This window comes from Acartia tonsa, chromosome 1 (assembly GCF_053477335.1).
Source record: "Acartia tonsa isolate MP-2025a chromosome 1, ASM5347733v1, whole genome shotgun sequence".
Taxonomy (NCBI): Eukaryota; Metazoa; Arthropoda; class Copepoda; order Calanoida; family Acartiidae; genus Acartia; species Acartia tonsa.
In genome coordinates this window covers 5,642,699-5,655,078 of record NC_137260.1, presented here as the reverse complement: position 1 = coordinate 5,655,078, position 12,380 = coordinate 5,642,699, and the positions used below count along the sequence as shown (strand labels likewise).

At 31.7% G+C, this 12,380-nt stretch overlaps 1 protein-coding gene across 1 annotated transcript in view; it reads left to right on the top strand.

Moving 5' to 3' along the window:
• Positions 1-12,380, top strand: part of LOC145321861 (uncharacterized) — a 40,502-nt gene that overhangs the window by 27,714 nt on the left and 408 nt on the right. The window contains exons 9-13 of the mRNA XM_080163530.1: positions 131-276; positions 2,961-3,087; positions 8,300-8,370; positions 9,327-9,439; positions 11,150-11,262. Of these exons, the coding sequence (XP_080019656.1) occupies positions 131-276; positions 2,961-3,087; positions 8,300-8,370; positions 9,327-9,439; positions 11,150-11,262 (570 nt within the window). The remainder of the gene's footprint in view (positions 1-130; positions 277-2,960; positions 3,088-8,299; positions 8,371-9,326; positions 9,440-11,149; positions 11,263-12,380) is intronic.

Here is a 12,380-nt window from a genome sequence, read left to right as displayed (position 1 = left end):
ATGTATAGCATAGTATTATAGACAATTTTCTACTAATATTAAAATGTAAAAAATAATAACTAATGAACTTATCTATCTTGTCTGCCTTGTTTTTAGTAAATTGATTTGTGACAACCTTTCTTTATTTTAGATTTGAGTCAATGAACGGAACAAGTGGTGGCAAAGTTAAAAACTCTAAAGTAGAACATCTGATACTTGGTGAGGAGTATAATGTGACAATCAAACATGAGGATCAGAAAATAAGTCAGGCCAATGCTACAATTAGCTTTCATGCATGTAAGTATATGGATATATGTATATAGATAAAAAGATCGATGGATAGATGAATAGTAAGAAAGATAGACAGATGGATAGACAAATGGATAGACGGATGGATAGACAGATGGATAGACAGATGGATAGACAGATGGATAGACAGATGGATAGACAGATGGATAGACAGACGGATAGACAGATGGATAGATAGACGAATGGATAGATAGACGGATGGATAGATAGACGGATGGATGGATAGATAGATAGATGGATAGTTAGATAGATAGATGAATAGTTAGATAGATAGACATATGGATAGAAAGATAAATAGACAGATGGAGAGACAAATGTATGGACGGATGGAAAGAAAGATGGATAGACATATGTATAGACATATGTATAGACAGATGGATAGACAGATGGATAAACAGATGGATAGATAGATGAATTGACAGATGGATAAACAGATGGATAGACAGATGGATAGACAGATGGATAGACAGATGGATAGACAGATGGATAGACAGATGGATAGACAGATAAATAGACAGATGGAGAGACATATGTATAGACAGATGGATAGAGATATGGATAGATAGATGGATAGACAGATAAATAGACAGATGGATAGACAGATGGATAGACAGATGTATAGACAGATGGATAGACAGATGTATAGACAGATGGATAGACAGATGTATAGACAGATGGATAGACAGATAAAAAGACAGATGGATAGTTATATGTATAGAAAGATGGAGAGACATATGTATAGACAGATGGATAGATAGATGGATAGACAGATGGATAGTTATATGTATAGACAGCTAAATATGCAGATGGAGAGACATATGTCGCGGTTTTGTCCCTGTCGCGGTTTTGTTTGTCGCGGTTTTGTATCCACTCCTAATAGACAGTTGGATAAATAGATGGATAGACATATTAATAGACAGATGGATAGACAAATGGATTGACATAAACAAAGACAGATAGATAGATGGAAATATAGATACCTGATAAGATATAGAGAGTGCAAGAAAAACTTAAAGCACACAAAGACAGGAAAATGTTTTTTACAAGTTTCCTCCCCAAGCCTATAAAAGTGGCCCACTCTTTTTATTTGAAGTGTAAAAGCATTGTCTTGAAGTCCTATAAGTGTGGCATTTTAACAGTAATTGGATTACTTTAGATAGATAGATGGATAAATGGATAGATGGATAGATAGATAGATAGATAAATGGATAGATGGATAGATAGATAGATTGTAAAAGCATTGTCTTGAAGTCCTATAAGTATGTATTTTAAACAGTAATTGAATTACTTTAGATACACACAATTGCAATTCCCAATTTAGGTCAGAAAAATCATTTTTGATATCTATCTTAAAAATAATTCTTTATTCACATAATATTTTAAAGATGATTGCTTTCTTATTTGATCTTCAGTTTTTATACTTGAAAAAGCACATAAGGCAACCTGTATATTAGACAGTATCAAAAGAAATAATAAGGAATATGTTTTAGTAAAATAATCTATTTTCTTTTTGTTTTCTTTTGGGTCACAAATTACTTTTCTGATATCTAGGTTTAATTTTGACCACAAGTATTTCTTTATTTAACTTAACTTAACACCAGCATTTAAAGGTTAAGAATGGGGCAAAAAAATAGCCTAAAACCATCAGAGGATTTTGTGAAGCTTCCAAAAAAAGATAACTATATCAGTTCTAGGTTCAGATAAAAACCAACTTTGTATAATAGGATATAGATATATTAACCCTTAACGTTGAACGCCCCCCCATCCGGTTTTTTCTATCTCATTTTCTGTGTGTGAAAGATAAAGAGCCCAAACTGCTTGACTTTTTAAGTATGGGTATGACACATAACTGAGAGTTGGAATTTTTTGAATATCTCCATCCTGGCGGGCACAGGATGCCAGCAAACCTGGCAGGGTCATCCAGGTAAAGAACAAAAATTTGTTTTTGACTTAAACAAAGCATTTTATCTTACCAAATTACTAAAATATCCTCTAGTAGTACATCCTCATATTAAATACAGGTGTTCAAGTCAATTTTAGGTTCCAGGTATGATCCTGCAGGTCCTGATCCTCCAGGTCTCCAGAAATCTTTAAAATGCTCCTGTGGCCGCAAATTTTGACTTAGAGACTTCAAATTTTAAACTTAAGCTTTTCTTATATGTCTACATAACTTATTAAAATTTCATAAATATCCGCCGCCGTTTTCCCGCCGACCGCCGACTGCGGCGGCTGGCAGCTGCCAAGTACAGCTGCGGCCGCTGAAACTTATGTTTTGATATTTCAATTATAAAATTTAAATAAAAATAAACATTTTCTGCAAAAAAAATTTCTTCTAGCTTTAAAAATAAAAAAATTACAGCCGTTTGACATTTTTAAGTAAAAAAGGACCTAAAACAAAGGTTGTTAAATAAAAGGGTGAAGGAAGCGGAAATTGACCTTGACTTACCTAAGGTCGGAAATTCACCATAACACAGGGGACTTGTACAAAAAAATTTAGCCCTCTAGCTCTAATAGGAACTGAGATAATGAGGGGGGGCGTTGAACGCCCCCCCCCCCCCCCCCCCGACTGATTAAGGTGCGGCAAGGGGCCCGACTGTTAAGGGTTAAAATAGAAGTATGAAAAACAACCTTATCTTAAAATATAAAAAAAGTTAATGATTATTTTGTTCCAGATCCAAGCTGTGAAGTAGGAACCAACCTGGAACGGTTCTGTTACCAGATCCATCCTGTGCTGCCAGGAGATCAGGTGAACCTGGCCTGCTCTAACCTGGACATGCAGATACTGGATACTGATGACAGGTAGGAAACTTTACATTTGGCCATTTATGTATCTATCTACTTGTCTATAAAATGGCCAATCTATTTGTCTATCTTTTCCAGAATTTATTCCAGTATGGTTTCGAAGCTGATTAATATCCGTTGGATTAAAAAATAAAATAATCTTGTTTTCCCCGACATATACCTTTGTATATGTTGATCAATCTTTCTGTCTATCTATTTTAGAAACTTCCTTAACCCTTAACGGTCGGGGGGGGGCCGGGGGGGCGTTGAACGCCCCCCCATCCGGTTTTTTCTATCTCATTTTCTGTGTGTGAAAGATAAAGAGCCCAAACTGCTTGACTTTTTAAGTATGGGTATGACACATAACTGAGAGTTGGAATTTTTTGAATATCTCGATCCTGGCGGGCACAGGATGCCAGCAAACCTGGCAGGGTCATCCAGGTAAAGAGCAAAAATATTTTTTTGACTAAAACAAAGCATTTTATCATACCAGATTACTAAAAAGTCCCCTAGTAGTACATCCTTATATGAAATACAGGTGTTCAAGTCACTTTCAGGTTCCAGGTATGATCCTGCAGGTCCTGGTCCTCCAGGTCTCCAGAAATCTTTAAAAGGCTCCAGTGGCCGCAATTTTTGACTTAGAGACTTCAAATTTTAAACTTAAGCTTAAAATTTTATGAAGATCCGCCGCCGTTTTCCCGCCGACCGCCGACTGCGGCGGCTGGCAGCTGCCAAGTACAGCTGCGGCCGCTGAAATTTATATTTTGATATTTCTAATTTAAAATTTACATAAAGATAAACATTTTCTGGAAAAAAAAATTTCTTCTAGCTTCAAAAATAAGAAAATTACAGCCGTTTGAAATTTTTAAGTAAAAAAAGACCTAAAAACAAAGGTTGTTAAATAAAAGGGTGAAGGAAGCGAAAATTGACTTAGACTTATAAAAGGTCTTAAATTCATTATCAAACAGGGGACTTGCACAAAAAAATTTAGCCCTCTAACTCTAATAGGAACTGAGATAATAAGGGGGGGCGTTGAACGCCCCCCCCCCCCCCCCCCGACTGATTAAGGTGCGGCAAGGGGCCCGACTGTAAAGGGTTAATATTTCATATGGTTTTTACTTTCCCAATGAACCATAAAGTAATTCATAAAAATTAAGAGGGGATAGATTTGAAGTCAAAGCTGAAAAAACTTTTTATTCATTATTTTGGTAATTCCCTCCAATCCCTCCCCTCCCTACAATTCAAATCAAACATTTTCCATTCAGAATGGGTGTACTATTACAATGTTACTCTCAAAAATTAGGTTATCAATTACTAGCGGCTACGCCACTATAATCCTCTAGGGGCATTTAATGGGAAGAAGGGTTTAAGTCGACGCTCCACTTTTCAATTCAGTTTTAAAGTAAAAAAATTTAAAGGAGGTTTTATTCAATATGTTATTTCTCTTGGAGAGTGAAGGTGACCTTCCACGGAATAGTTATAAACATATGAGATAGTCAGACATCCTGAAACATTTTAAAAAATATTATTATTTAGTTTTCTGTAATTCTTGTTAGCACCTCCCTTCCACAAGTCTATTAGCATTATCAACCAAAGTTGGGCAAATTTATTTTGACAAATTCCCGAGTTTTTTTTCCCCATTTCTTTTTCTGACATTTGAATGAAATGAATATTAATAAATAATAAATTCCATACATTTAGAATGCTGAATTAAAAGCAATTTTATATTTTATGTAGAAAATTTTCTCTCTTTTGTGTTGATTTTAATGTATATGAGCTGAATGGATAAATAATATACATGGATATTATGACAGGGGAAAACTTGTCGTAACTGCTATATGGATCTCTTATTTGTCAATTCGTTCATCCAGTAGCAGGTGAGGGGATGGGGTGGGGATTTTCTTTACATTAGCCCGCTTCTAGTTTAATTTTATTGCATATTTGGTGTAAGATTCAAGAAATTCTATTTCCATTATGAGCTAATAAATAACTCAAAAGTGTATTCTATCTTTTTAGTAGCGAAGCTACTCTATAATTCACAATGTCCGTCCGTCCGTCTGTCCGTCCGTCTGTCCGTCCGTCTGTCCGTCTGTCCGTCCGTCTGTCCGTCCGTCCGTAATTAATGAATTGGGGGAAACGTGATTTTCTCGGCTCCTATAAAAGATAGAGAGCTGAAATTTTTTGACAACATTTCCATCATTAAGGACCACAATTAACTATAAAACATCAATGGCGGTCGGACTGCTTTTTAGCAGGTTTTAGGCTATTTTTTATATTTTCCAAATTTTCCCCATATCTTTGGTGTTTATGGTCCGATTTTCAAAATTTTTTCAGTTAAAGATATCAAAATTAAATTTCCCGTCATTTGAAGAAAACAACAATGACGGTTAGACTGCCTTTTTGCAGGTTTTTGGCTATTTTTATATTTTTCACATTTTTCCCCATATCTTTGGTGTTTATGGTCCGATTTTCGAATTTTTTCAGTTAAAGATATCAAAATTAAATTTCCTGTCATTTGAAGAAAACAACAATGACTGTCAGACTGCCTTTTTGCAGGTTTTTGGCTATTTTTGTATATATCACATTTTTACCCATATCTTTGGTGTTTATAGTCCAATTTGCAAAAAAATTTCAGTTAAAGATATTAACATTAAATTTTTGGTGTTTTAAGAAAAGAAACAATGGCGGCCAAACTGCCTTTTAGCAGGTTTTTGACTATTTTCATATGTTTGACATATTTCCCCATATCTTTGGTATTTTTGGTCCAATTTTAAAACTTTTTTGCATTAACAGTTTCAAATTTTTTCCCCCCATTGTTATGTGCATCTATTATGTAATTTACTTTAACCGTCTTCATCATACAAAATAAAACAAGGTTTCGTGTTTATTTTCTCCAATAAATCTATTCTTGATTTTAATAAATACACTTTAAATCTACTTCTACGTATTCCCATCCACAATTTTTTGTGCTTCGCTACTTATGGATGTTGTCATCCTTGTTTATTCTATAAAAATTTACATTTAGATTGATATTATGAATTATTGCAAGTACAATTTGACAAAAAAAAGTTTGAAGCGGATATGAAGATGCCGAATTAATCATTTTCCTTAGTTTTAGCAGACCGAACTTGTGGTACAAAATATGAGTTAAACTGTTACCATATTTTGTTTTGCAATCAACTAAGCAATTTTAAACTTCTCATGCAATGCTGTTAAGGATTTTTCACTTAAATGTCCATCATCATAAACTAAGCATCATAATAAGTAGACCTGAACACAAAATATGTAAAAGATAATTTTATCTTAACTGTGTGTTGCTCTACTCATAAACAAATTCTCAAGGCCAGACTCACACAATATAACTTGCTAATGCAAAACTGCAAAAAATATTGCATATTTTTTTGTTAATTCATAGTCTTGGGATGTATTTGACTATTTTCTGGCTCTTTTCCTCTTACTACCTTTCCTTTTTTACAACATTTTTTAAAGCAAAAAAAGATTTTTTGTAGTTTTATTTGAACATTGTTCTAAAATTGTATGAAAATTGTGTATGAAATATGTTGACAATGGATTTAAATTATGCTTAAAAGTTAAATGACAATGCATTATGTGGAAAGATGAAAAATTAAGGCAAATCTAATTCAGGGGCGTCTGAGCTTTTTATTTTGAGCGGGGTAAAATGAGGGATTTCTACAAGTTTGCTATTATAAAGTCAATAATTTATTTAATTTGTATAGTTTTGCATTAGCATGTTAGCATAGAGTTTAATCTTTTGCGCCAATAAGAATAGTTCAATACTTTCTCATATTTGTGCTAAATGACACCTAGAACAAAAGGTTTTGTCTTTATCTCTAGTAATACGATGCTATACATAATTGTTCAGTTTGGCTGAGAATTAGTTCTAATACAGCGGATATTAATCGGCTTGGAAGCCATACTGTAAAAATACAAATAATTCTATAAACTTTATATTTCATTATGCCTACAACATGATTAGAACCTTATTAAAATGAAATAGTAAAATCATCCATATTAGCCAGCCACCCTGTTGATTACTCCCATAAAAATGTCTAAAAATCCGTCTATTGAAAGCTGTATGTATTAAAAAGACTATAATGTATATGTATTAGCTATTACAAAGAATATATAAGAATATTAAATTGAATTGTTTTTAAAATGTGACCCCCTTGAGACACAGTATTACAAAGTCTCTGCCCCTCTTGGGGATTTTGTATTGTAAGGGAGGGGGAGGGGGGAGGGGTATTTTACTTACATTATAAAGCCAGACTATGATTCCCTGTTTATATACTGTCTGTAGTACAGGGTGAATTATTTGAAAAAAGAGTAATTTTAAAATTAGCTCTTAAGAATTTTTATGTTTTGAAGAGGGTAAATTTTCTATAAACTTGTTTTTAAACTGACAGACATTAAAATAGTAAAAAAATTGAAATAAAAAGATGGAAATTACACATAATTATAATAAATACTAAAATAATTAAGTTCTTCATTTTATGGAAGTTTCATATAGGTTTCGGGACGGATTTAGGCTATTTTTTAGATTTGAGTCTTGAGGTGATTTTAGGCTATGTTTCTACTTTCCCTAACCCTTTCAAATACAGAGCTGCTAGATTCGAGGATCACAGCTGCTAAGCTGTAAAGTTTTGTTTGTCCTTTAAGATCTCGCTAAACGCTAAACCTATTGAGTTCCCCTTTTCAGGGGGGCTTTATATAGGTTAGAAGATTATTTTAGGATATTTGATATAAGCTTTAGATAATGTATTGGCTTTGTATGTTTTTACAAAATATAGAGATCCCAAAGAATGGCAAAATAATAACTTTAAGTTAACACCCTGTTTTCATTTTTTGTCCCTTCCTTTTCTTCTTTTGTAAACATATATATAATATGTTTAATGAAAAAGTTGTAAGAATTTAATAAAATTGAAAGACAATACCTATTAAAAACCTTATGATAGAGATAAAAGTTTAGAGGATAAAACTGAAATTATAAAATTTTTGTTTTATAAAAAATACTTACATTTTCTCTGAATCTTAATCTTATTTGGATTCTCGTTTCTCTCTCTCTCTCTCTCTCTCTCTCTCTCTCTCTCTCTCTCTCTCTCTCTCTCTCTCTCTATCTATCTATCTATCTATCTATCTATCTATCTATCTATCTATATATTCTCTCATAAAAATTAAGTTAATATCCATCTATTACTAATATATTGTTTAGATCTGGTATTGGATTAGAGCTGGGAGAAAAGATATTCTGGAATACAACTTACTACTGGGGAAAACAGCAGGGTAAGTTTTCAATAATATAATTTCAAACAAATACAGTGTTTTCCCTTAAAGCTCCTTGTTGAGCACAGAAAAGTATTCAAATTTTACGATGCTTTCCTCAAAATGCTTGTTGAGCAGTAGGTCAGATAACTGGGTTATAATACATACCTGGAACCAATGCAAAGGTGAAGGCCCCGAAAGGCTAGGTCTTCCTGTGAAGGTTAGGCATTGGAAAAAATAACAAAGCTTGACAAAAACATTGAGGGAAAGCACTTGCAATTAATGGATTCTAAAGCAAACAAAAATTATGATGTTCATGTGTGTTTCAGGAAGGTTTATATACTGTTCAAGGTTAGAGACATGATTTGTAAAGGTCAGAAAATTAAAAGTAAAAATCATTATAAAATAGTGATTTATTTAGATAGAGAGTGTTCAACATGGGATGTAACCGGAACAAAATTTAATAGTTCCTGTAACAAAAATTATACTTGTGTACATTATTACATTATTTATTTAAAATTGTTCATAAACAGAGTATATAAATGGAAATTAAAAAAAAATTCTTCATGATCTCTTTAAATCATGTTTAGATGATGGAGAGTGTACAACATGGGATGTAACTGGAATAAAAAATGAATTTTGCTTCATAATCTCTTTAAATTTTTTTAGATGTAGAGTGTACAACCTAGGATGTAACCAGAATAAAAAAATAATTTTGCTTCATGATCACTTTAAATTATTTATAGATGGAGAGTGTACAACCTGGGATGTAACCAGAATAAAAAATTAATTTTGCTTTATGATCACTTTAAATTATTTTTAGATGGAGAGTGTACAACCTGGAATGTAACCAGAATAAAAAATTAATTTTGCTTTATGATCACTTTAAATTATTTTTAGATGGAGAGTGTACAACATGGGATGTAACCGGAATAAAAAATGAATTTTGCTTCATGATCACTATGAATTATTTTTAGATGGAGAGTGTACAACCTGGGATGTAACCGGAACCAAATTTAATAGTTCATGTAACCAATATTTTCCTGTGATATGCTTCAAAGATCAAACCATGGATATTATCAACCCCAAGGTCAGTTCAACATAACATAGATAGATAGATAGAAATATAGAAGAAAAAAACATTAACATGAAAAATATATTACATAGAAAGAAATCAAAATCATTATCAAATTTCAATAGAAATTTGTTTTACAAGTTTAAATTCAATTAAAATAGCTAGAATTTAAAAAAAATGGAATTTCCAAATGAGTTTGTAACCTATTAAACATAAACAGCACATCATATCCTTGGCCTTGAATGACAGACAAAATAAGGTACCGATTATGCGCAGAAAATCTCAAGGAGGGAGGGGACATAGAGCTGTTTATTACACCAGTCTTCAAAGTTTTACAAGAACTTTTACTTATCCGATGGGTATTTTTTTATTGAATTTTGATTGGGTTTTCACCAAAAATTTGTAATTATTTGTCATTTGTACATTTTAAATTTGCACATATTCTTGATCTATTAAGTATATATTTCACCTTAACCTTATGGTTAAGCAATTCAGATATTATTAAAATCTTTGGATTGTACTTAACCCACAAACAAAGTTTTCTCAATTTTAAAAATAAATAATATCACATGGATAAAGAAAACAGTTAAATGTAAATTAAAGTTTTGTAACTAAGTTAGCTCAAAAACTTTGGGTACTTTAAATTAGCTAGTTCCAAATTTGTCAATCATTAATTTTAATCAACCGAAGAAATAGTTTGTTTATCTTTATTGTATCTAAAGTTACTGTCTATTGTCTTATCCCCTAAGATCGATGATTCAGAATAGAACCTTTAACTACAAAACCTTTAAAATATTATAAATGTCAAAATATGATTTTAGCCTATACGCATTCTATAAAATTCATAATTTGAATTTTCAAGATTTTTGTAAAGATTGAAAGTAATAAATTTGAGGAAAGTATAATGCTTGGATATGGCAATTTTATGATCGATTACAAGGTTAAAATATTTTAAATATATGCAAATTCTAGGCATTTATCTATTTTTTCCGATATGTACCTATCTATTCATAGATATTCTAAATATCTATCTAAAGAACTTTCTTAATTTCTATTGATCTATCAATTATATAATAATCTATCTATCTATTCATATGACTATTCATACATTTCAATATCTGACTAATTATCTGTACATATTTCTAGATATCCATATAATACATGTATCTGTTTATTTATTTTCTTGTCTTTCTATCAATGAAGCTTTATAAATCTACCTATCTATTTATAAGGATGTCAATTCATCTATCACTATATATTGCTATCTAACTATCTAACTATCTATATATATTATATATATAAATATCTATCTATCTACATATCCAACTATCTATCTTTCTATCTAGGATATCCATATTGAACCTTGGAGTGACAATGTTAAGATTGACTGAAGGTCTCTTGAAGATTTGTTATCTTTTTATCCATCCATATTCCAAACAACCTATCTATCATTCTTATTATCTATCTATCTAAGACATACATATTGAACCTTGAGGTGACAATTTTATGATTGACTGGAAGGTCTCTTTTTACCAATCTATCCATCAAAAGCCTCATGACTATCTATCTAGCTATCCAACTATCTATCTATCCATCTATGATATCCATATTGAACCTGGAGGTGACAATGTTATGATTGACTGGAAGGTCTCTTATTACCAATCTTTCCATCAAAAGCCTCATGACTATCTATCTAGCTATCCAACTATCTATCTATCCATCTAGGATATCCATATTGAGCCTGGCAGTGACAATGTAATGATTGACTGGAAGGTTTCTGGAAGCTGGAGACTTGTTACTACATTCAACCTTCACCCTAAAGAAGCCAGTAATAGAAGGTATTTCCTTATTTTTATTAGCTATATACTTCGTATACATTAAGAATACTGCTGTTTGTGATATTTTATTACTTTTACTTAAACTTTTAATATTTTGTCTATCTTTAGTTTACCAAAATTTGTGTTTTGTTTTGCCATTGATTTTTTTGTCCTTTAATTTATATGGTGAAGTTTTCCTAAAAAGGAGAACTCAATCAGTTTAGCAGTTGTTAAATTAAGCTTAGGCCAATTTCTTTAGCATGTTGTTGCGTCACTACTAAAGGTATAATATTTCTTAGCTTTTATTAAACAACTGTAACATAACATTATTAAATTAGGTTACTGCAAATTAACATTAACATTAACCTAAAATCTTACATTTATTTTATTACCAAATATAACTTTTAATATCTTTAAGAAAAGGTAAGCAATCACTTCAATCACTTTTGCAAAAAGAGAAAAGGATAAATAAATATAGAAGAATTTTGATAATGATAGCCAAGCAAAGGGCAGTTTGTGCTGTTATAACAATCTATGATCTTTCAATATTATTAGTTACACATACAAATACGTGGAAGTTAACGCACACCTTTAAGAATTGAACAATTTATTACTGCTCACAAGTAAACAAAGTTATAAACCTTTACAAAACTCAACAAATATACTTTGGAAACATCCATTATTTCACAAGTTAGTGGACAGTTTAACCAATTATATTTCTTTGCCTCTAGCCTAAAACCATCCTGGGATCAATGTAAAGATTATCTTAAATAGAGAACTAAATCCGTGGTTAACGAGATCTTTACTCACATAAGCAAGAAAAATGAATAGTTTGGAAGGGGCTTGTCAGTGGTTAACTGGTGATTTACGGGATTTCATTAAATGTTTTGATGTTAGTTTATGTTGTAAATACATTTATTTGAAATGTTATAAAATATTAAAGTAGGTTTACAAATTTCTCCAAAAACATATTTCAAGATATTTTTCCTTTTCAACCTGTAGGGATGGTTGTTGTTTAAGTCTGGTTAGGTTAAGTTATACTGGGTAGACCTGCAGGGTTATCATTTCATTTCAATTATTGTTGATTAATTTAAAAATGAGACGGGAGTCTTCAGTGCTCCACATACACTTTGTGGGAA